The sequence below is a fragment of the Sinohyriopsis cumingii genome, chromosome 16 (genome assembly GCF_028554795.1).
Source record: "Sinohyriopsis cumingii isolate HCF-2022 chromosome 16, ASM2855479v2, whole genome shotgun sequence".
Classification (NCBI taxonomy): domain Eukaryota; kingdom Metazoa; phylum Mollusca; class Bivalvia; order Unionida; family Unionidae; genus Sinohyriopsis; species Sinohyriopsis cumingii.
Window position 1 is genome coordinate 72,508,816 of NC_142976.1, and position 23,544 is coordinate 72,532,359.

Below are 23,544 nucleotides of genomic sequence, written 5' to 3' on the forward strand. Positions count from 1 at the left end.
GAACATGGCCAACCCTCACGTTTTACTTCATATTAGGTATTCAGAAAGTAAAAACAGATCCCACTACTCAAACATGACCTTGGCAGGGACGGAAAGCGTTGATCTGTTGGTAATTTCAGCAAAGCCCATGACACATGAATCTTAAAATGTTGATTGTAAATGTGTGCATGCGTGCGTGTGTGTGTGTGTGTGTGTGTGTGTGTGTGTGTGTGTAACGCTATTTTCAGTACAAAATAGGCTATACATGGCAATCAGTTTAAATGGTGAAGGAAGAACCCAGCAAAACCCCAGAAAGAACCATCGAACCACGAACAGCTTCTGGTAAGCTTTCTCACATACCCACATTAGTCGAACCAGAGACTCGAACCCACGCAGACAAAGGTGAGATGATCCGTAACGGTGAGCGCTTTAACCACACGGCCACTCTGCTGTTATGTAAATCAGCTTTGCGCCGTTGAGGGAATAGATAATAAATTGTTTGATTAATAAATTTGTCATTTGTTTTTCTCGGTTGTGGATGGCTTCTTATAATGAGCACAGTGTGTCAAAAATCTAAATGCCTGAGGGTGTGTCGCTCAAATGAAACAATGATAAGAGGAAGCTGACTATATTTTATGGCACTAGTTATACTGATAAAGACGATATTGCAACCAAATGAACCTCTTTTTATTATTACTATATAACAAAAACTTTACAGATCTAATTGTACAGAGCCCAAAATAGACAAACTGATTGCCTTAGTGAATGAAAGGGTACCCGCTCATGTTAGTTTCGATATCTCCCTAACAGCAATAAATTACGCAATTGATATTAATTATTAATAAAATAAACAAACAAATCAGTGTGTCTAGATGGAATTCACCCAAAACCTCTGAAAATGTCCTCTTTTTTAATCTCAGAGTCGTAGAAATAAGTAAATAAATGTTGTCTCACCTCCTATAAATTTCCGGAGTCACTGAAAAATAGCAAAAAGTATTTGCAATTCGTAAGGGAATTGAAAAGAATGACAGATCCAAAATATCGACCCATATCCATTTTATCTGTATTTTCAAAAATATTAAAAAACCCAGTAAGGAAGCATATTTTAGAATATCTTAACAAGTGCCAACTCCTACATAAATCAGTCAGCTTTTCGCCAGAATCATTCGTGCCAAATTGCACTGACAAAACGTATAGACCAATGGCTAAAAGCGATCGAATCAGGCGAACTTACTGGCGCAGACTTCACTGATTTAAAAAAAGGGCGTTTGATTTTGGTTGACCATTCGGTGCTCATTAAAAAAAAACTTTCAGCTCACAAGATTTCTTCAACTCAGTTGTTGGGTCAAGTCGTTTCTCATTAGCAGACCCATGTTGTTTCACGGGTAAATATACTTCCGAACCAAGTCATATCTTAAGTGGTGTTTCTCAAGGATCTATATTAAGTCCTCTTCTTTTTTTTTTTTTCTTTTTTTTTTGGGAGGGGGGTCACCAGACAGATGCCCCCCTCTACGTATCAAAAAATGAAATAAAAGGTGTTTTGTATGTAAGTGTTACCCCCACATATATGTTGTTTGTTTTATTTTAAGATAGAATTTAGATCAAAAATGTATTTAGATATATTTTAGATGGGGTATTTTTTTAAATCCCTAGTGTTATCTATAGGGTTGTTCTTCCGAGTGGGTTTCTATCGCATAACTCTAAATCCCTTCCCTAGATTCCAAATAGACCTTGGCTAAAGGTCGCCTATATCCCGTGTGTGCTATATGAGTATATGCTATATTGTATGTGTGCTATATATATAGTTTTCGTGTAGGGATAGCCAGTTATTGTCAAATCGTCCCCAGTTGTATTGCGATCCAGATGATAATTGGATCAAAACTTTACTTTTATATTAATTCATTTGAATTTTGAATTTTGGCGAAGTAACGGTGTAATACTGGTTTGATTGAAGAAAGAAAAAAAATTCCCTATATTGTTTCATGTGAGTGTTAATCTGTGTCGTTCTTCGCATAATTGATTTATTGATTGAGGTCGGCTGTGCTCGAGTTGGGGTCCACACATTCTTTCTTTATTCATTTGTATTTCTCTCAACTCGAGTTAGGCCGCCTCTAATTATTTATTGGATTATTGCCAAAGTTCCAAGAAGGTTTAAGTTTCACATACAAAGGGGATTATTTGTACAGTACGGGAGCTGTACAGTTGAAGGAAAGAAATAGAAGAGAAAATTGCACGAGAGTCTTTGTTTTTATGTTATGCATGTAAGTTTTTCTACCTGGGGTAGTTTTCCAAAACTCTTTCATAGGCCTGTTCACTTCGCGTGGCGCCAGGTGACATAGCCCCATGACGTCCTTATCTCGTACTTTCCCCATTAAGGATCCCTGTCCCTCCCTGTTTATATTTTTTAGAGTATTTAAAATTTTCCTTAATCTAAAAAGATAGTTTTTAAGGTACCCACAGTGTCTATGCTTAAATTAAATTTTATTTATTTATTTTTAGAATTGTTACATTTATTATAATCTTAAAACACATCTAGAGATTCATGTTGCCTCACGGCCCAGAGAGCCTCAGAGTCAGGGAGCGAGACTGGGAGCTCCGGTCCGTTTCAAGGTGACATCCATAAGGGGTGCCCTCCGAAGCGCCATCTCTCGCCCCCCTTCTCCTCATCCCCAGTCCATAGTCCCCAAAAATCTTTAAATGAATCTTACTTTAGTTATTATAATTTATTATTTTTTAATTGCTATGACTTGGCCACATGCTATGATTGTTTTAGTTATATAATCCGTAATCTTCCTTACTAAATTTTTATCGAAGTTTCCGTCTAAATATAGGATTTTATTTCTTCCGTATTTCTCCTTCTTATAGAATTCCATTATCAATTGAATTCTTTAAGTTTTCCTTTCTTCGCACTGTGCTATAGCATGATATTTCGTAAAATTTGCTTTTTTTGCACATGGGGCATTTAACAATTGTTCTAATCATTCTTCTTCGTAGTGCGACTTCTCCAGTTAACCAGATATTTTCTGCATCTACTTTATTTTTTATTTTTAGGGTTAAATTTTCCTTTTTCCAATTATAACTTTTCTTCGTTTCAATTCCCCATAGTTCATCAACATCCCTATATTTACATAAAAGTTCTTTTATATTCCTAAAATTCCGTGTTACTTCCAGTTTTTTGACTAACTTATTATTTTTATATATATCACTTCTATTCCTAATGGTAAAACCAAACTAATAAATATATAACGCTTCCCAAAGAGTTTTTGGTTGGTCATTTAGCTTTTTAAATCTATTTAAAATATTGGAATATTTAATTAAAACTGGGCTTGGTAGGGTCAGCCCTCCCCTATTCATGGCCCTATATAGTGTAGATTTTTTAACATAATGTGTTTTAAAATTCCAAATATATTTGATAATGTCATTATCAATTTTGTCAAGTTCATTGTTCCCTACATCTACATAATTTAAAAGTTAATTCATATTAGAATATAAATACGTTTTTGCAACTTGTGTTCGCTTCATTATGCATAATAGCGTAAGTGCCCAGATTTTGATATTTTCATTTATTTTCATTTTTGCAGTTTTCCTTTTCTTCGTTTTTTTCAAAAAAAAAAGTTCCTAGGGCTTTAACCCTGTCTGTAATTAAGTGTGGTCGTAAACCCGGGTGGTTTCCCCTTCAGTTCCCTATTTTTAGTATCTCAGTTTTGTCACGATTGATTTTTGACCCCGACACTTTTCCGAAAGATTCGCATTCCTTTTCCAAGTGTTTAAAGGAATTGGAGTGTTTAATAAAGTTTGTACAATCATCAGCATGTTAGATCATTTTAAACTCTTCTTTTAAATTTGGAATTTTGATACCTTCTATTCTTTTGTTGGTTCTGATTTTAATACTTAGAATTTCTATTGCTATTACATTTAATAGCATTGACAGTGGGCAATCTTGCCTCACTGATCTTTCTATGTCAAATTTTTCCGTTACAGCTCCATTGACCTGTACACTTCTCTTCTTTTCCTACTGTTTATCAATGACTTAGCCTGTGTCCAGTACACTCTAACAAAGATCTTTTCGCTGACGACTCTACATCTACTCTACATCTGGCAAATTGCTTGACTCCATTGAAAATAAACTTCAAATCTACCTCAATAAAATATCAGCGTGGTGTCAATAAAACAGAATGCAAATTATTGTCTCTAACATTGCCGGATTTATCCCTGTGGAGGCACTTAGGCAGTCGAAATCTTGGGGAAGGGGGGCTCGCAACTTATCTCCTAATACGTTTTATCAATATTATTTTGATCCGTTATCGCGGAACCCCTAGGCCGGTGCCTACTCTGCCTGTTTGGTAATCCGGCACTGTGTGAAAATCAGAACAAGGCAGCGACAATGGACTAACTTGGATTTACTTCTAACTCAAAATGGCTTATACGTGTCTACTTTCAAAAATAAAAATCTTCGTGGTATCTATATTGATCAACAGCTCAGCTGGAATACACATATCGATCACATATTTGCAGTGGTAGTCAAAAGAATAAGTCTCTAAGAATTGCCAAATGTCTACCTCTCCCATTCACTTGAACTTTGATTTTCGGGATATATACTACCACGGATAGATTACGGGTATACCATATGGGGAAAAACATCCAGTTAAAATATATCCAGAACTGACAAACTCCAGAAAAGGGCCGCCCAAATAATTATAAAACTTCCTATTATGACTCCCTCAAATGGTTTGTTTTGACGTCTACAATAGCTACCCATACACAAACGTATTCTTAATTTAAAGGCATCATGACATATAAGTCATTAAACGCTCTTTCTCCAGATTGTATCTCTAACCTAAGAGAACAAAGATGATCAATGACTGAGCGTAATCCTCCGATCAACAACTAGCAATAACCTCCAGATTCCGTCGTTAAAAAAAATCAACCATTACAAATGCTCATTCTCCGCATGAGCACCTGCCTTTGGTAATTCCTTACCCGTGAGGATACGCCATTCAAATTCCCTTCCTTCGTTTAAACCTCATTAAATAAATTCTTTTCTGACCAGTTTCGAATGAGATGTACAATGCCTCCCAATAAAGAACTGTATCGCTGTGTCCAGAAATAATAGTGCATGTTTTATTTGATATATGTATATACGACTTTTGGCATGCTGAAATGTGTATACATGTTTATAGAATATTGTTAATATATGTATATGTGGAGCAGTATAGTTACACATAATAATTCATTTTAAATATGTACGAGTACGTGTGGGAGGACACTTGAGTGTGCGTAAAGGACATTTTTTTAAAACATAACCGTTTACAAAATTGAGTACCGCATGGCAGATGAGTTTTTCATGACCAAATGTGCTATCTTCGTTAAATCAAATTGATTATTATTATTATTATTATCTAACATAGTATGCCAGTTTTCAAGATCACCATACCTTGATTTTGTTTAACGTATTATTCAAATGCAGCTTGATTTGCTGCTAATTCATTTATTGTTAATTAATAACAAACGTTTACTAAATAGTGCCGCAGATACTCCCCAGTTCGATATAACCTAATCTATATTACATAAATGACTGACGATCATCTAATTAATTATATATATATATATATATATATATATATATATATATATATATATATATATATATATATATATATATATATATATATATATATATATATATATATATATGTGTGTGTGTGTGTGTGTGCGTGTGTGCGTGCGTGTGGGGGTGTCTCCCTGTCTGTCTCTGTCTCTCTCTTTCACTCTATATATACCCGTGTTTGTGTCTAAATAACTATATCATGGATGAGACAAATGTATAGCATTTAAATTTTGATAGATACAGACACTGGTTCAAAAGAGGTCAGTTAAAATTATGTAAACACTAACAACCATGAACAAGCAAACACATTCAATCTGGCCTGTGCCCGTATGCTTAAATCATTAAACAGGCGTTATAAAGCATTTTTTTAAAAGAAGTACTCGTTGCATTCAGTTGTTTTACGATGTATTGGGTATAAGTGCAAAACTACCGCAAGTATTCGCTTACAAGTGGTATGAAACTGCAAACAACAAAGATCCTGTAATGTATATACACACACACAAATATTGAGAGAGAGAGAGAGGGAGGGAGGGAGAGAGAGGCGTGGGTAGAAACGGTTTCGGGCTAAATAAGTTCTTAGTCAAGGGGAAAAAAATACCACTTACATATGCAAAACAAACACTTCACAAAATAATACGGCTCCTACATATTAGAATCACCAGGGCATTTTACAACAAGTGATATAACAATACAAAGTTGTGCAGAAATAATAGCCGAGTGGGTCCTGGTGTCTATCACATACCAGTGTGTTTTAACCTGATTGTAAATTGTAAACAAAGTACGGAACAAAGCGTGGCGAGAGATCTATGTCAGAAATTATATCCAGGTAGAGTTATCTTTGGAGGTTCCGAAGGAAAGATGTTAAAATAATTTTGTGTCTGAACAATAATAATAATAATAATAATAAATGATAAAAAGTATTACTTGGGTAGATTAGCGCAAAATTTACGTGGGTTGCAAACTGAATGTACTTTTGACTAGCCTGCAACGGGAAGATCAGATTCTTTAACCCAACCCCCCATGAGTTTTTAATTGTAGTATCCAGTCTCATTCCCTACGTGTTTCTTACGTATGCGTAATATGTATGTCTATCCCAGGTTATATTATATCGGTAACGTCTCGAGCGACTCGAATGTATGTTCCTTCGAGTTGAAGCTACATTCAGATGTTCCGCGGAAAAGCTTATAATAGTCAGCAAAGGGTACAATCAACATTAGGAAAGATCATTAAATGGTCAGCACATCTGCCCTAGCGAAGGTTCCGATATGTTAACCTATATACACCTTGGCGGATCGATCCTATGCTTCAGTGCTTTGAACTAGCGATATTTATTTGATTTCACTAGGTGGCTCCCTTCGTATGTAATGCCAACTAACAAGCAGAATAACGTGTAAGAGCGGTGCATTGTATATCGGGCGAAAATGGTGGAGGCAGTTGACAAGTCGCAATGCTGTTGACAGTGACAATCATAAATGTTTCAGCAATTGCTGTTAGATGCAGTGTATCCAATGAAATTCACAGACCTGAAGCACTGAAATATCGGATAGATCCGACAAGGTGATAGGTAAACATATCGGAATCTTGGTTAGCGAAGATGTGGTCCGCTAAGACCCGAAGCAAGGTTCAAGACCTTCTTCTCCGCCTCCTCTCGCATGTGACAACCCCTTGATTAAGCCGCGAAATTTGATACTTATTAAGTGTCAAATGACAGAGGGTGGTTGCTTGAACTCCCTGTGATCTTAACGCACAATTGACACCTGTTCAGCTGCATACTGCATGGTTAAAGTGTCACTTACTGGACCCAAGGTCCAGTTTTTAAAAAAGTGTAGTTTATATTCCATCTTTTACTTTGTATTTTAAGGACTTTACCACCATTTGCGTTTATTTTTGTTGTGTATGCATGCTTTAATACCAACATTTACTTTACACTATACACACGTAAGTAGGTACGTACGTACATACATGCAAGCATACATACATACATACATACATACATACATACATACATACATACATACATACATGTCCTTTGATTAAGTCCAGCATGCTCGTTCCGTCAGTGGAATTTGCCAGAATCCTTTCAGAAGGTCACATTTGGTACTATATTTTGCATTTCCAGTGTTAACAACGCAGTCATCGATTCTTGGCAATGGAAATGAATATGTTTTAGACAGACTATTCACTTTTCTATAGTCAATGCACATGCAGAAAGTATTATATGTTTCGGTAAAAGAATGCTTCGTGAACTCTAGTCACGTTAACTCGGTTCTATGAAATCATTCTCGAGCAAACACCCTTGTTTGAGAAAGCTCCTAAAAGTGATGAGGATGCAGACATGCTGTTCTTCTGATGACATCGTTTTGAAAATTACCATCCATAAGTTTAATATAACAAATATGTTGGTTCCTAAGAATCCTTCACGTGAAGACATTTGTGAAATAGGCTAAGAATTTGAGAAGTACTGCAACTGCAAGAAGCTTCATAGAAAGTGAGAGATGTCACGCAGACTATCATACATTATTCATTTATCATCTGTCCTGCCTGAACTTATTAAGTGACATAAACTTTATCCGAGTATACATTTTCTTAAATAGCCGCATCTATGAAGAACTAGAAATAGCTAAGAAACCAACTATTTATTTTGGAGGAGCGGCAGTGGTTCACCTTCGAGATAATAAGTGTTTGTCCACAAATCTGAGAGAGAATTTTTTCAAGCTATTTGAGGACCGAACATTGTAAATTTGGGAGTAAAATGTTTGAACCACCGACACCATTCTGAAAATTAAATGGACAGTCCCTTATTTTGACGCAACAAGGAGGAAAATCTCTGAACCCAGCTGAACCAGCAAATTACTATTATTTCTTGTATTTTACTTTTATTTCAATGTTAGCTTAGTAAGCCATACTTCATTATTTTATTTCAATGTATGTTACATTAACCCCAGTAAAAGTCATTCCATTTCTTTCAACACAGATAATATTTGCGATCTGTTCAAAATATTTCCTTTGAAACCTTCGTGTCAATAAGCTGACGGTATATAGGATTCACTTTGTCTGTCTATATGTGTGGGCCCTTCTGTCTTCCGTGTCCATGCTGAAATGTCTATTACAGCTTTACTTATTTAAATTAAACTCTCAGTATTGGTGAACGTAAGATTAGTATGTGTTTATCATATACAAATATATAGAGGGCTCATCCCTTTAGTTTATACCACTACTACTAGTACTACTATTACTACTACTACTACTAATACTACTACTACGAGAGAGAGAGATAGAGAGTTGTGATGACGTTTAACATGTTGAGATGACCCCCACGATCCCATAACTCAAGACAGTACGTGCTTTATTCATTGCTCTAAAACTGCGTGAAAATGTTGCTTTACTTTATGTTGGGTACTTACGCCGTCTTTAAACGCGATTTTCGGTCTTTTTAGAATGAATCGAACATAATTCCAATATTTTTCGACATTTCGAACCTAACATAAAAAAAGAAAGGAAAGTAAAAAATTTGAAACTTTATGCAGTAGTGCTCCTTCATATTTATGGAGTTTAGGATTGACTCTGTTAATCTATTTATATGGATCCATTTGTCTTAGTTTTTCATGCTTAATATCATTTATATACAACTTCTCTCATTAACATTACACTTGCACTATGGGTGAATTTTAGTGTGTGTGTGTGTGTGTGTGTGTGTGTGTCATATAAATAAACAGATAGAGGGATAATCCTTTTTTCCTTTTATTTTACGAGAGGGAGAGAAAAAAAAAAGAAAGAGATTTGTGTATTATTAAGAAAAATAATTCAGTAACTGTTGTAGCAGTCTTTCTTGGTAATAAATACAAAATATATTGTTAAGTTTCAGCATTATTTTTATTTGTATATAAATATGAAATATATTTTAAAAAAATTAAAATAATAAAATTACAAGACAAAGTGACAATCCCTGAGGGTTTCTGAGTAAGTGACAAAATCATATTTTAATTTTATTTAACATTGTTAAATAGTTATTGCACGACCATTTAACATACATGTACATATATATCAACACAATGTAACAACTCAATGCATGATAACACAACTATAATAACATACAATCATATATGTAAAATATAGACATTAAATAAATTAAACTAATATAAATTACATGTTTTGTATACAGATCATGACATCACAAAAAGTATAACGGGTTGAATAATCTTATATATGTGTGTTATTTGGATATTTAACGTAGCTTTAACAATTCTTTAGCCCTATCGCTACGATGTCTGCAGTGTGGCAGTTTATAGTGATGTCTAGCACTGGAGCATCATACCGCAGACTTATAGCTTGATGTCCCACCCAGTCACATTATCCTTATTTATAATGGAACGCAACCTTAATGGGAAAAAAAACCGCCATGATCATGAAATTAATTTAAGACACAACAAATATAATTTATCATTAACCTTCGCTTTCATGATGGATTAATGATGGACAAACGTACGGACTCACTGTAGAATGATTAATTTTTAACTCTCTCTCTCTCTCTCTCTCTCTCTCTCTCTCTCTCTCTCTATATATATATATATATATATATATATATATATATATATATATATATATATATATATATATATATATGTGTGTGTGTGTGTGTGTGTGTGTGTGTCCAATAAAAGAGGAAATAAATGCTTTCCAAACTCCAGGAAACCACAAATTCTTGTCAACAAAGAAATGCTCCGGAACAGTGATATTACGGATGATGTCATTTATACTGGCCAAGAGTACATTAATACAACTAACTTTTAGATGAAACCAATGAAATCAGTTGATACGTGAGTAGTCGCTTAATGAATGCAATTCTTGTGCTGGCATGTATGAGGTAGAAAATTAACTGATATTAAATTCAAAATGCAAAAGGAAGGACAAAAAAAACTACTTCCTACTTGATCAAGTTCCTGTTAATCTGTTTCTAAATGTAATGCCTTGATTAATCGATTGATTGATTGATTGATTATATCGGTGTGAGTGAGTAATGTAGCTGATACATTAAATCACCGAAATGTATTGGTGCCATGCTTTGTCTTTAATAAATATTAAAAAGAATAAGAAAGAAGAAAAAATGGTTAATAAAGTTCTTCAAGGAAAAAGTTTTAATTAGTACAGCTGCATCTGGTTGTATATTTATATAAATTTTACATATTGTAGTTACTGTAAGAAGAACTTTTTTACTGAACTTTATTAAATGTGGCAAATCTCTAATATTTAGTTTTAATTCAAATGTCACCTGTATATTCCGTTTGCTAAGTCCATAAGAAGACTCGTACGCATGCTAAAACATTAGGATGAACTTCCTTCCTCGCTGTCTGATTAATTTTGTGTACTTTCGAATTTGTAATGTACAATTTGAAGGAAAACAACGTCAATGCACCCGTCATAGATTATATATGGATTGTGACGTATCAAGTGGTATCCAAAATGAAAGAAATGAAAGCGAATACAAAAAAAATACACCCTTTTGGAAATTTCATGGTTACAAAATTTCTGTTTTTCTCTTCTTTTATTTGTTCTTAATCATAACTTCCACCTACTTCCTGGTAATCATTAAGTCACGTGCGTGCTTACATATTTATAGAATTTGATAATAAACTCGCTCGTCACACTGGCAAGAGAAGACAAAGGGAGATAATCCCGGTATCCATAAATGATGACCTCTGTATCGAAAATCCCACGTCGCCTTATCGTGTCATACGAGGAAAATCAGATCGTTACATTTATGACTTTTCACAGATTACAATGTCTTAATTAAATTAAAAACATCCTTTAGCATGTAGAAATAAACATGTTCCACATGTGTCAAGTCATTTTGTTCCCACGTGTATTTTTTTCGAATGTCTCTCATTTTTGTGAATATTTTGCAAATAATTCCATATGAATATATTGACGTCAATGTAGCGTACATTTTCTGGAATTTACACATGAGTCCATGCGCTTTATGTTTAACGAATGAAATACGAACGGATCAGACCTATCCAAAAAGCGTCATAGCTCAGGATCAGAGACTCTGGTTCTGGTTTAGAAGGGCACGGGCTGGAATCTCACCACGAACATCAAAGGATAAATTACTTAGCCATGATTTCTCTGGTGTACATTCCGCTCAGTGATGAAAAAAAAATCACGTTAACTCCAGCCGTATGAATAAGACATTCAGGCCAATGAGACGATGTCCATGCTGTATAAGCCTGAATAGATTTATTTTGGACCAATTAAATTTAATCCAAAGAAACTAGCTCTAGCCCGGCCCCATATGTAATTGATGCTGTCACTGGACATAGTGATACACAATTTGTCGCCTGCATCCAGATGATATATTCCAAAATGTAGCACGTGATGCGTGTTGTCCTCGCCAGGAAGCGGTAATCGGAACTGTTCCATTGTCAGCTGGTTTTCATTTTTCAACAATACTGAATAAGATGGTTTGGTTGGCTGCCCTCCTGAAGACTTTGTTCCCTCGTTTTTTAATGTAAGTTTTGAATAAACTTGATATAAGCCCGGTTTTTTAATCTGTAAGCTACTTTTATCGCTTTGGAATATTATCCCTTCCGAAACAAATGAACCCGGTGTTGAATCGTCCCACATCACACAGGAGTTAGCACCTACGAGAGTAACATAAAGTTTCTATTAATAAAACTTTAATACACACACGTATATATATATATATATATATATATATATATATATATATATATATATATATATATATATATATATATATATATATATATATATATATTCATCGCGGTTGGTTTCATTTTACTTGTTTCATGGATATTCAGGTATTCAGGTTTATGTGAAAAAGGCGTACCTTGCACTGTTGTGTTATGTATTCAATGCAAACTGACTGATTACAGAGAGAGAGAGAGAGAGAGAGAGAGAGGCCACACTATATTGCTATGCTCACTGGAGCACTTCGTTGTTAGATTCTCAATTTCGGAGGCAAGTAAATCTTGCGTGTAGTCCGCAATCCCATAATGCCTTATGGAACTGATAGGATTTGAAAAACAACGGAAGTTACGAAGTTTGCTAGTAGATAACCCATCAGTATAAGCAGTAGCAGCAGACGACGCGTTGAAAGAAAATGGACGAGGAGAAACGGTAGCACTAGTAGTTGTACAGAAGAAAAATATAAAGATGATACAGATGGGGAGGGGGAGGATACGAAAATAATCTAAACTAAGACTCACCGGAAGTTTTATTACGTGAATTTGGGTTATAAAACAGATGGGCTGATGCATGTGTTTCTGAAAAGAAAACAAAAAGAAATAATGGATAATCAGTGTAGTCCTATTCACCTAATTATCCCAGTCAGCAAAACTAGTCCGATATGAATTTAATTTTCTTTTTGCATGGCAGTGTACTATCCGATCATGTTAAATAGCACTTCAAGAACTAAGTAGACATTCACACACACACACACACACACACACACACTTCAATAAATTTCAATGATTATTTCAATTGACATAATTTGAAAATTCTCTCTCCCAAATGACTCTTATACCTTTGTTTCGCAATATTAAATCGAAAAGTACTTTATTCAGAAAATGGTTTAAGTCCATATTAACTTATTGGTCATTAATAACAAACGAAAAAAATCTAAATTTGCTTACGATGACATATATAATGTTTTGTTGTTGATATACTTCATACGTGAATTTAAAAATATGATAACAATCTAGTATTGATATTGAGGAAAACAACATTATTATTCAATGATCTTTTACTTAAATGTAAGATGGCTTCTTTACATGAATAGTTCTTACAAGTGCATGTTAATCAATATGTTACAGCAAGACTAAAACATCAATTTCTGAAATGAGTCAATTAATTATAGAATGATAATTAGATGTTAAGTCATAAGGAAAAACTGCGTGTTTACGGTCTTCAGACCGTCCCTGTTTCTCATTGCCGACTCTAGCACTTTTTCCCACATGGTAAATACAAAATCACAAAAAATAACATTAAATATATATGTTTTTAAAAAAAACCCACCTTCCTACCTTAATTTTAAAACCAGTGCAACAGGAAACACGCATATTTTTCGCTTAATTGAGTAAGCTATATTTACCTCGCTTTGTATCTTCTACAGCCTTCGAAGCTTCTGTGTTAGACAGCTGAATATGTATAAAATAAAAAAAAATTAGATTAACGCCATTACATTTTTTGTTTCTTCCAGAAATGAATGTATGCTCTTCAAAGCGTCTTTGAACGAGAAGAAAAGACAACTATCACTTTCGTCAAATCCAAAGGCATATAATGGCACAGTGACTAATTTGCGATGGGCTGTCAGTCTCTTCATATCTTTCTAGCTATGCAGTTACTTAGTTAACACACACACACACACACACACACACACACACGGCGGAAACAATGCTGTAACTATTGAGCACATTCTTGCTGTTGTATACGACAGCACATCTCATATTTATCTAGGTTTTCGAATAAAACTCAGTCCAAAACATGGTGTTTATATTATACAAAAAATGTTTACCGGAAGATATAAGAATTTCATCTATTTCAAAATGAGTGTAGGCAATGAATACCCACCTGAAATGAACTTGTTTCAGCTGAAGATGAATTTGTCAAGGGATGCGACCATAGTGGAATTAATTTTCTGTCGATGACCACCATAAGTACAAATGTAATTACAGTTGCGACACTTGGTATTGTTATATAGTATAGGTAATAACTCCATCTATTACGCCGCTTGATTTTCGACTTCTTTCCATCACATTTTTCATCGTCAAAACTAATTCTTAATGCTTCTTCACGTAGGATACCGTTAGGTTCCATTTTTCAATTTTCTTTTTAACAATCAGTGTGTGATAATAATTAATTAATCGCCGGCCTATTATTCGATCGAGTGTTATCCAGAAGTTTTGAAACGGCTAATGTTCTCAGTGTTCCCGTTTATGAATGAACGATAAATAGCACGATACTACTCAAACATATGTAAGGTACCATCTATATATATATGCTTTATATGGAATTTACAGATCTATCTTTAAAAATAAAAATTTCCTGCGCGTGACAGAAGCTACCGGTACCCCCCCCCCCCCATCAATCACTATTTTAGATTGGGGAATACCTACTACTGTGGAAATCTCGCCCACGTCACAACACAGAAAGCACGATAAAGTGGTCTATACTAAAACAAAATAACAGGAAGGTAATTCCCACTCGATTCATGTTTGTTCACCAACCATTAGTGATGCAGTTGTCTTTCACTTATTGATATAGATCATCACTACAAACAATTACCGTAAAAGCGGAAAACTCGGATAAAACAATGAATAGAAACTTTCAATGATGGTTGCGGAAATTAAAGAAAATTTTTTGCTTTTTCACTAATTATTTTCTATTATTTTGCATTATTAAGTTTTGCCTATTATTTGTCAACTTTGTTTCGCATTTCTCCCTTTCTATGAATAGATTACACATTTGTGAAATTCTTTGCTTGTCTATCTCTATAATTTGATATACTGATCTAGATAGCTAGACGGATGGATGAACTGCAAGAGAGATGCGTGTATTCTTTGTATTTGTCTTTTTATCGATATAATTTACTAGTTCACGTGTTTGTGTGTCTGCATGGCTAATAAATAAATTTAGTTTATGATCCTTTTCATAAATCTTTAAATATATTTTCATTTTTCTGACCTCATTTTTTTCCACAGAAAATTAGAAGTATTTTTATCCACTAAAGACATATATTTTATTAGTGCTATTCGATCAGGGAATATATATACAACTAAGAGTTCGAATTTAATATTTTTTTAAATTTAATTCAAAAACCTCGATGTTGGACACAAACGTAACGTTTCATAAATTATCTGAAATCATGTGAAGACGTCTTCCAAACGTTTTTTTTTTTAAATTTTATATAGCTGTTAACTATATAAGAATATAAAGATATCGAAAATAATAAAACATTAAAATGATCATCAGAAGAGAAACATGCAGACCAGAATTAAAAGCTAAAACCTGTATATTGCATCTCTGTAGGGAGAGCACTAATCGTGTTTTCCCTGTCATTTCAGAATAAGTGCCAGGGAGGCGCGGATGGGTGTTCTTTTTGGTGGTGGTGATCGCCAGGGAGGGGATAAATTATTTAGCAAATACGTTTCAAAATAATAAAAAGAGCTTTAGTGATCAAAGTAGTTGAGTGAATTCAATTTACTACGCAACATCAAAATTCACAAATACTCATCAGCCATTACCACCACCAGCCGTAAACTATCGTTGCCGTCCGTGTGTGTGTGTGTGTGTGTGTGTGTGTGTGTTACAAACCGTTTGCTTTGGCAAAATAAATCAGAAATCGCATGGGATCATAAGTTCAATATCGCTTGTATTACCGATATACTCTTTTCGGTGCCTTTTTTTTTTTTAATTCACAAATTCGCATACTGCCTACTATCTGATCCCATTATATAATTTTGCATACGCCCCAAAACGGTGACTATATGAAACGAGAAAACATTTTCTTGTCATCACCCGTCTCGTAACACAGCTTTCACATGACGATTTATATGCAGATGTACCTCTGTATTGTGGATAGATCGACAGGTCAAAGTTCTTTGGCCGAATGAAACTCCATATGCCATATTACTTCTTAATAATCGATTAACATGGCAATAATAAAGATTTGATGCAATTATACATGTATTATCTATTTTTAGACCAGGAAGTTAAGAGACGCAGCATTAACTGTAACGAATAAAACAAAACATGAAAAAGAATGACTACAAAAGATACGTTCGTTCGTCGTCAGTGCGAATGATGAAATTCACGCTCATTAGGGGTGGGATACATCCATGGACGTGGATTTTTATTGATCGATAACTGTTTGTAGAAGAGATACTTTGATTGTGTCATGCAGTGTGAAATGAAATGTAGGGTCAGTATCGGGGACAGTTTTACTCACGCTCGTTGCAAGCCACGGGTAATCCACTATGTTCCAATATTATCCGACGCTACTTCGGTAGAGATATCCTCGTTTTTCCTTGAGATTACGTAAACAAAACTACGTCGTCAACAACACAATGTAACAATTTCCTACACATCATTGAAAGTGCCACTTTTAGCGATCAGTAAGTGATTGTGCTTCGAAGGGAGGCTTTGATTGAGTGATTATTGTATTGGAAGCGAGGCTTTGATTGGCTGATTACTACTACTCGGGATTAAAGTCGCGTGCACCATTAGGTATGTGCGAGTGGTTGATTTGTACACGGTTGTGTACTATTTGATTTTTGTTGTTGTTGCAGGGTTTAACGCCATTTATCAGCACAAGATAGGCTATACATGGCGTGCCAGTGTAACTTTTCCTGGACATATCGTGGGACATGGACAAGCTAAACCTATTGATGCTAAGGCCAAGACTATCTCTGAATTCCCTGAGTCCTGTAAATAAAAAGCAACTGATGCGATTTTTAGGTATATCTGGATACTATCGTAAATATTGTTCCAAGTTTTCAAAAAGTGCTGAACCCCTGACAAATTTATTGAGTAAGATAAACAAGTTCCCTTGGACTGACAAATGTCAGAAGACATTTGATAAGTTAAAAGCCATACTTAAAAGCGCGCCAGTTCTTACAGCTCCAAATTCAGCCAATCAGTTAAAGTGTCTGTTGATGTAAGATGTTGGGGTTGGAGCAGTTTTGATTCAAGAAGACGTAAATGGTACTGATCATCCGGTGTACTATTTTTCTAAGAAATTAAATAATTACCACTTAAATTATTCAACAATCGAGAAGAAATGTTTGGCTTTGATATTGGCATTACAACATTTTAAAGTTTACATTAGTTCAACTCCTTCTTAGACTATTGTGTTTAGTGACCACAACCCTTTTACTTTCATCGGCAAGATGAAAAATAAATATCAAAGGCTACTAAGTTAGAGTCTGTTGTTACAGGAATATGATATTGATATCATGCACATCAACGGGAAAGATATTTTAATAGCAGACGCACTTTCACGTGTATAGAAATGCATTATTTCATGTACACTTTATATAATTTATAAGAGTTCTTTTTAACCTCATGTATAAATTAATATATGGCAAAAAGACTGTCTTATCATATAAATCTTTGTTTTCTTTATGGGGAGAATTATGTATATTTGATTTAATTTAATTCTTTGTAAGTTTTCAGATCTTTTTTTTTAATTTCGTTACATGTCAAAGCAATGTAATTTTGTTTACTAGGATATTTTCCAGAAATTAGATTGACCTGACTGTTCAGTTGAAAACGCGTAATAACAGAAACACTGTTTCTATTTTTGACTTAATTCCAGACCTTGACTGAGAAATCACAGAGGCAAGTGAACAACTTTCTATTTTTATTTTATTCTCTTGAGTAAATTAATTGGTTTTTATCAAGGTCATACTGGGAGGACGTAATTTTATATATGTAAACAGCCTCTATTTCGCAATTCTGTGTTTTCAGAAACTGCGCAGTAGTTAGATTTAATAGCGATGTTTTGAGAGATATCTCCCAGTTTGGGCTTTTACATTGGAAACTGGAAAGTGTTTCGTTGTGACCAGTTTGGAGTTACATTTTAATTTTTATTCAAATTATTTGGATTCTAAAAGATTAATTTGTTTTCTGAAAATATTTAAGTGCTCATACAGACTTCTTGGACAAAGATATTTCTTTAAATTTTATTCGGAATTCAAACACCGGAATATTATTTTTTGTGGTTCGCAAAGAACTGTAAACACATCTACGCTATACTGACTACTGTGTACGTCATCGCCTTCCATTTTGGATTTTTAGTCGGGACTCGAACATGAATTTATTTGAATATTTCATCTACGCTATACTGACTACTGTATATGTCATCGCCTTCCATTTTGGATTTTTTGTCGGGACTCGAACATGAATTTATTTGAATATTTCATTACTAGGACTTTTAGAATTTCATTTGTGGATTATTCTTGGATTATTTTTGGATTTGATTCTTGAAACCGTAAGTTCTTTTCTTTCTTTTCATTTTGACATTGATTTTCCAGGGAAATACATTATTTTTTAAACTTTTCAAAGCTTGTTGTTTTCACTTTTTCTTTTGTTACTATTTGTTAGAGCCTAAGCACGTAATATAAGAAATTTTGGCAATACTGTGGAGGCATGCCAATTTTCAATTACACCAGTAGATTGAGGCATAGGTACCTGGGCGTCAAGATCTTTTAGATGGAAAAATAATACATACCAACTCTCTTCACAGCCTTCTATGTCTAGCGATTTGTAATCTTTGTTCGTTTTCTCTAATTCAAATATTTGTGTCGGGTTCAGAAAAGTAAATCCATGTTTCATCATTTTTTTCACTCTCATTCCAGCGATTTCCACCCGGATGAGTTTTTTGATCAGTCGTCAACAAATGCGGGACCTATCTTGCACAAAACGTTTCGAACTGACAAATTAATGCCTTTGATAATAGAAATTTATTTTGCTCAGAATCGAACGTTATTAATTTAACCCGTTTGCAGCAGTCGCATACCGCTTGGTTACACCTGAATTCGTTCATCACCGTAGCCCTTTTTTTATTACGATAATCGTATCTGTAAAAAGCTCCAATCTTTGTCTGTTAACGGGTAAGTTTAACCGGAATTCGCGATTAGCTACATTGATAAAACATATGTGGATTTGAAAAATCTATTTTGGTGATTTAATCGGCTACAGGATATTTTGATAATCCATTGGCCAAATTCTCCTATGGTCTGTATAGCTCGGTGGTAGATAACAAACCCTGTAAGCAAGGGTCCTTTGTTCGAGACTCGGCTTATAAATACTTCTATTAAACAGTAAGCCTAATCTACAAGTACGCCCGTAAAACGCTTAAAATGCAAGGCAAGAGCTTTGCAAACACACACACACACACATACACACACACACCATCTGAGGTTCTGTCTCACAGACCCTTTGCCTATTTTCTTTACACTCTCCCTCCCCAAAGATATTTCTGGATTGGCCGCTGGTTGTTGATACAATATGTTCAATTTCATTCATTTTGTTGCATTTGTTTTCATCCCTCTTGGTTGTGGCTGGATTGGTGGCAGCGGATCGGAGCTGGAAACAAAGTACTACTTTACATTTTGAGGAACTAATGAACTATGTTTCATGAATAGATTTCTAAAACTCTATGAGGATAAAATCGTCACGGACGGATAGCAGCTATCACGAGGTCCCGGATTTGTTTAAAGTGTGATGTGCAAAATTTCGCACAATTCACGCCATAGCAATGCCAGACCAAAAGCTTGACTGCGATCGTCGGAGTTTTTCATTTCCTGCAGCCACGCATGACGTCATTCATTTTAGAATTGTTTATCTAATCATTAAAGATATAAGTGTACACACACATATTTAAAAGGACAAGAGAAGACAAAAAGCACAAAACGAACTGAAAGGCTAATTTTTTGGTGATAACTTAAAATTCACAAATATAAATGTGCTTTACTATCATATCCTTTCTTTTATATGAAAGTTCATAATATCGCTAATGCCACTTCAAGAAAAAAAAGGAAAAAATACATGGTTAGACGATATAATGCATCTTGCATTCAGGGCCGGATTACCCAATAAGCAAACTAAGCACGTGCTTAGGGCACAAGCCCAACAGGGGCACCATAAAAATTCAAATTAACTGCTGATGATAAATTGAATGAATAATATATGTACGAGTATTTTTATAGCTTTTAATATTTTTAATGGGGTGGGTGGGGTGGTTCACGTTTTGAAGGGGGTTGGGGACACCATCAGATTTTCAGTGTATAGGGCCCAGCAAGGCCTTAATCCGGTACTGTCTGTATTAAACAGTCGATGTTCATATAGGTTAATTTAAAAAATATAAGCAATGCACCACGACGACAAAGGCATGCACGATAAATACTATAAATAAAAATAATGAACTCTCATGTAAATATACATGTTTCATTGTATTACACTCCATAGCAAATCCTAATCTTTGATAAATGATGTACTGATTTGTTAAAACAGCTTCGTGCACATTACTGATCTGTGTGCTATTGATAACTTCCTCGTCCCTGGACAAATTTACGTACTCGTTTGTCTTTACTAATAGCTGAATCACAATGTTTACAACAATGAAACAGATAAGGGAACGAGAGTCGAGATGACAATTTGTTTTTCAACATGATTGGACACGTTTCATTTTCTGATCCATCCGATTCTTAATCTCACTCTAGGTATCTGTTTCCACTACCGTCTTGAGTGTCGACGTTACCCATCTGCTTCATTGTTTGCAACGTCCGAACCAATATATTATTTCCACTATTAAAAGGACACGCACACTCAAATAGAGTAATGTAGACGTTTATTGGGTTATTTTCTTAATATCGAATACATATCGATCGATATCCTACAAAGATAGATTATTTTTAAAGAGTTATATGTTTTTACACGCATACAAGTTTACAGAGGAATTTCCATTCCCTAAAATCGTGATTCATGTCGAGCTGCGATTACTTGGTAAAGTTTCCTACACACGTATCATTAAAAAAGGAACTTCATTATTGAATAGTGGCGGGGTATTCTGTGATTCCGTATGAAACGGTAGACGAATATTGTACTGCCCAATTGCTTTCCACCTTTTCTCAACAGATAGTGGTCTATGCATCGGACACGTATGTATGCGGAAATAAAACTAATCAAGGTAAGCTAATACGGAAGCATTAGATGCATACCTGTAATAAACCTGATAGGTATCTGAAAAAAACATAACGACTTAGGTGTTAAACAGGGGATTTAGAGTTTCATGATCCATGCAGAAGGTGGGGGCATTATATCCCTTTTGTTTCCTTAGTTTTGGTTACAATTTTCCCATGAAAATGAATATGGTTATCTCATTCAGCATTAAGGATATCTTAATTAATTGCTTATTTCCCGTCATAATATACTGATATATCTTCAAATCTGACGCTTGTTTTCGAAACGTTGTTTGCACAAGACGTTTTCGCATCTTAAGTGATGCGCTCTCGACGGCTAAGACGGCGGCGTAGTGTTATTTGAGGTCAAAGAGACAAGACAGTAGGACAGAAGACTAGGATTCTGACCAAACTTATATGTGTTGAAACCGGATATAAAACTCGGGAACTGAAAGCAAGTGTTGTCTAGTTATTGGTTATATAGTGATGCGAAATTCGTCCCAATTTATTTGGTTTTTCTTTTCATTCAAGATTTCTTCCATTTATGAATATATTTATATTTGAGTCGTGTTAATTTATCTGTCAGTAGATTCCCATATTCTTCCACGCCACCTGCAAAGTCATTATTCCAGTCAAACCTTTAAAATCCTGTTTCAAGGCATCAATTCCTTTATATGGATGAAATGAATATCTTTTCTTCTTTTTTTCTTTTTTTTCTTTTTTTTTCTTCTTTCTTTTGGAGGGTGCTCTCACCTGTTTGATCTTCTGAGATCAGTTAGGGAGGGCCTCCTGCCTTCTTCCAAATGTTTGCTATATTATATTGTATATTTGGTTGTGTGGTATATATTGTTTTTCAAGTTTTTTTTTAATTTTTATTTTTCTTCTTTCAATCTAAACATTCAACTTTTTCTAGAAGAAGAAAAAATCTTCTGCCATCCTTGCGTTTTCTTCTTCTTTCTGCCTTCTTCTATTCTCTTTCCTCCTAATTTTGTCCTTTTCTCTTTTTTGGTCTGAAGTTTCTGTAATTGCCGTTGTTGATAATGCGGGTATCTGCTCTTTCCTATTTTGTTCGCCTTGTGCCATTCTCTTTGATAATTGTCTTTCCGCATCTTGGTCTTGTGCACTAGTTTGTTGCTTTTGTTTTACTATATCTCTATTCTCTGTCATTTGTCCTGCTGATTTCGTTGATGCTGTTGGTTCAAAGTTAGATTTCCCTGCTGTTTCAGTCTCTATTGTTGTTATTGTGTTTGAGGCTCGTGCCTTTTCTTGTTTCTGTTGTTCCCATTGTTGGCTATTTTGTCTCGTTTGCTGTTGTTGTTGTTGGTCCCTTTGTTGTTGTTGTGAGTGATGTATTTGATCTCTCTGCCTGGTTGGTGTTTCTTGCTCTGGTTGTAATCCAGGTTGCTGTTGGTGTAATGGATTTATCGTTTGTAGTAATCCTCGATTTTCCTCTTGTGCTGGTTGTATTTGTTCTGAGATTATTATCGATGACTGGGCTTGTAAAAAAATTCTTTTCTTTTTTGCTGGTGCTGTTGACATTGTTGGTTTAGATAATTTTGCAGTTTTGCTGTTGCTTGTTGTTCTTGTCTTTTTCTTTGGATTGTTCCTGTTGCCGTTCCACTTGTTGTTGTAGTTTCCATTGTTGGGGGTTTGGTTCTTTTATTTGCTCTTCTTGTTGTCTTTGTTGTTGCTGTTGTACCTTCTGTCTTTGATTTGAAGTTGTTTTTTCTTGCTGCTGTTGGATTTGTACTGTCTGTTCAGTGTGGATTTGCTTCTCTTTTCGTTGGTGGCTCTGTTGTTGTTGATGTTTTGGGCTGTGCATTTCCTTTATTTGTTTGTCTATGGATATTTGATGTTGTTGTCGTCGTCTTTGTATTTCCTGTTCATTTATCCTTGTCGTAGTCTCTTGGTTTTGGGGGCATTTGTGTGTTGTATGTCCAGTTCGTTGGCATCTGCTGCACTTTCTGTGATATATACACCCTTTGTACCACGATTTGGTAAAAAAAAAAACCATTTTTTACTTCCGTCAATTTGCTTTTTTCTATTTCCAGAATTCTTGTGCCGTTGTATATGGATGTCGAGAAGATTGTATCCAGTCTTGATGAGATAACTTTTATCTTCAATTTTTCCTAAAATTTGTGTACTGTAGCCTCCAAAGGTATTTCTAATGGAATGTCCGACAGGTGTAGCTCTCCAGTTTGCTTTTTTATTTTACGCACAATTGGTGTAGGTTCTTTAATCAAAGCTTTTCCTCCA

At 34.8% G+C, this 23,544-nt stretch overlaps 1 protein-coding gene across 1 annotated transcript; it reads right to left on the reverse strand.

The window, feature by feature from the left end:
• Positions 1-9,438: 9,438 nt before the first annotated feature.
• LOC149780768 (uncharacterized) lies at positions 9,439-16,800 on the reverse strand. Its single transcript, XM_089937844.1, has 4 exons — positions 14,177-16,800; positions 13,698-13,743; positions 12,814-12,870; positions 9,439-12,225 (listed from the first exon to the last, which is right to left on the reverse strand). The coding sequence occupies exons 1-4, from the start codon at positions 14,420-14,422 to the stop codon at positions 11,822-11,824; spliced, it is 753 nt and encodes a 250-aa protein (XP_089793970.1). The 5' UTR covers positions 14,423-16,800; the 3' UTR covers positions 9,439-11,821.
• Positions 16,801-23,544: the final 6,744 nt, after the last annotated feature.

Excerpts from the sequence above, each read along its gene's own strand:
- LOC149780768 (XM_089937844.1), bottom strand. The coding sequence starts at position 14,422 with ATGGAACCTAACGGTATCCTACGTGAAGAAGCATTAAGAATTAGTTTT. Across the intron at positions 12,871-13,697 it reads TGTAGAAGATACAAAGCGAG|AAACACATGCATCAGCCCAT; the intron begins GTAAATATAGCT and ends TTTTCTTTTCAG. Across the intron at positions 12,226-12,813 it reads TTCACGTAATAAAACTTCCG|GTGCTAACTCCTGTGTGATG; the intron begins GTGAGTCTTAGT and ends TTACTCTCGTAG.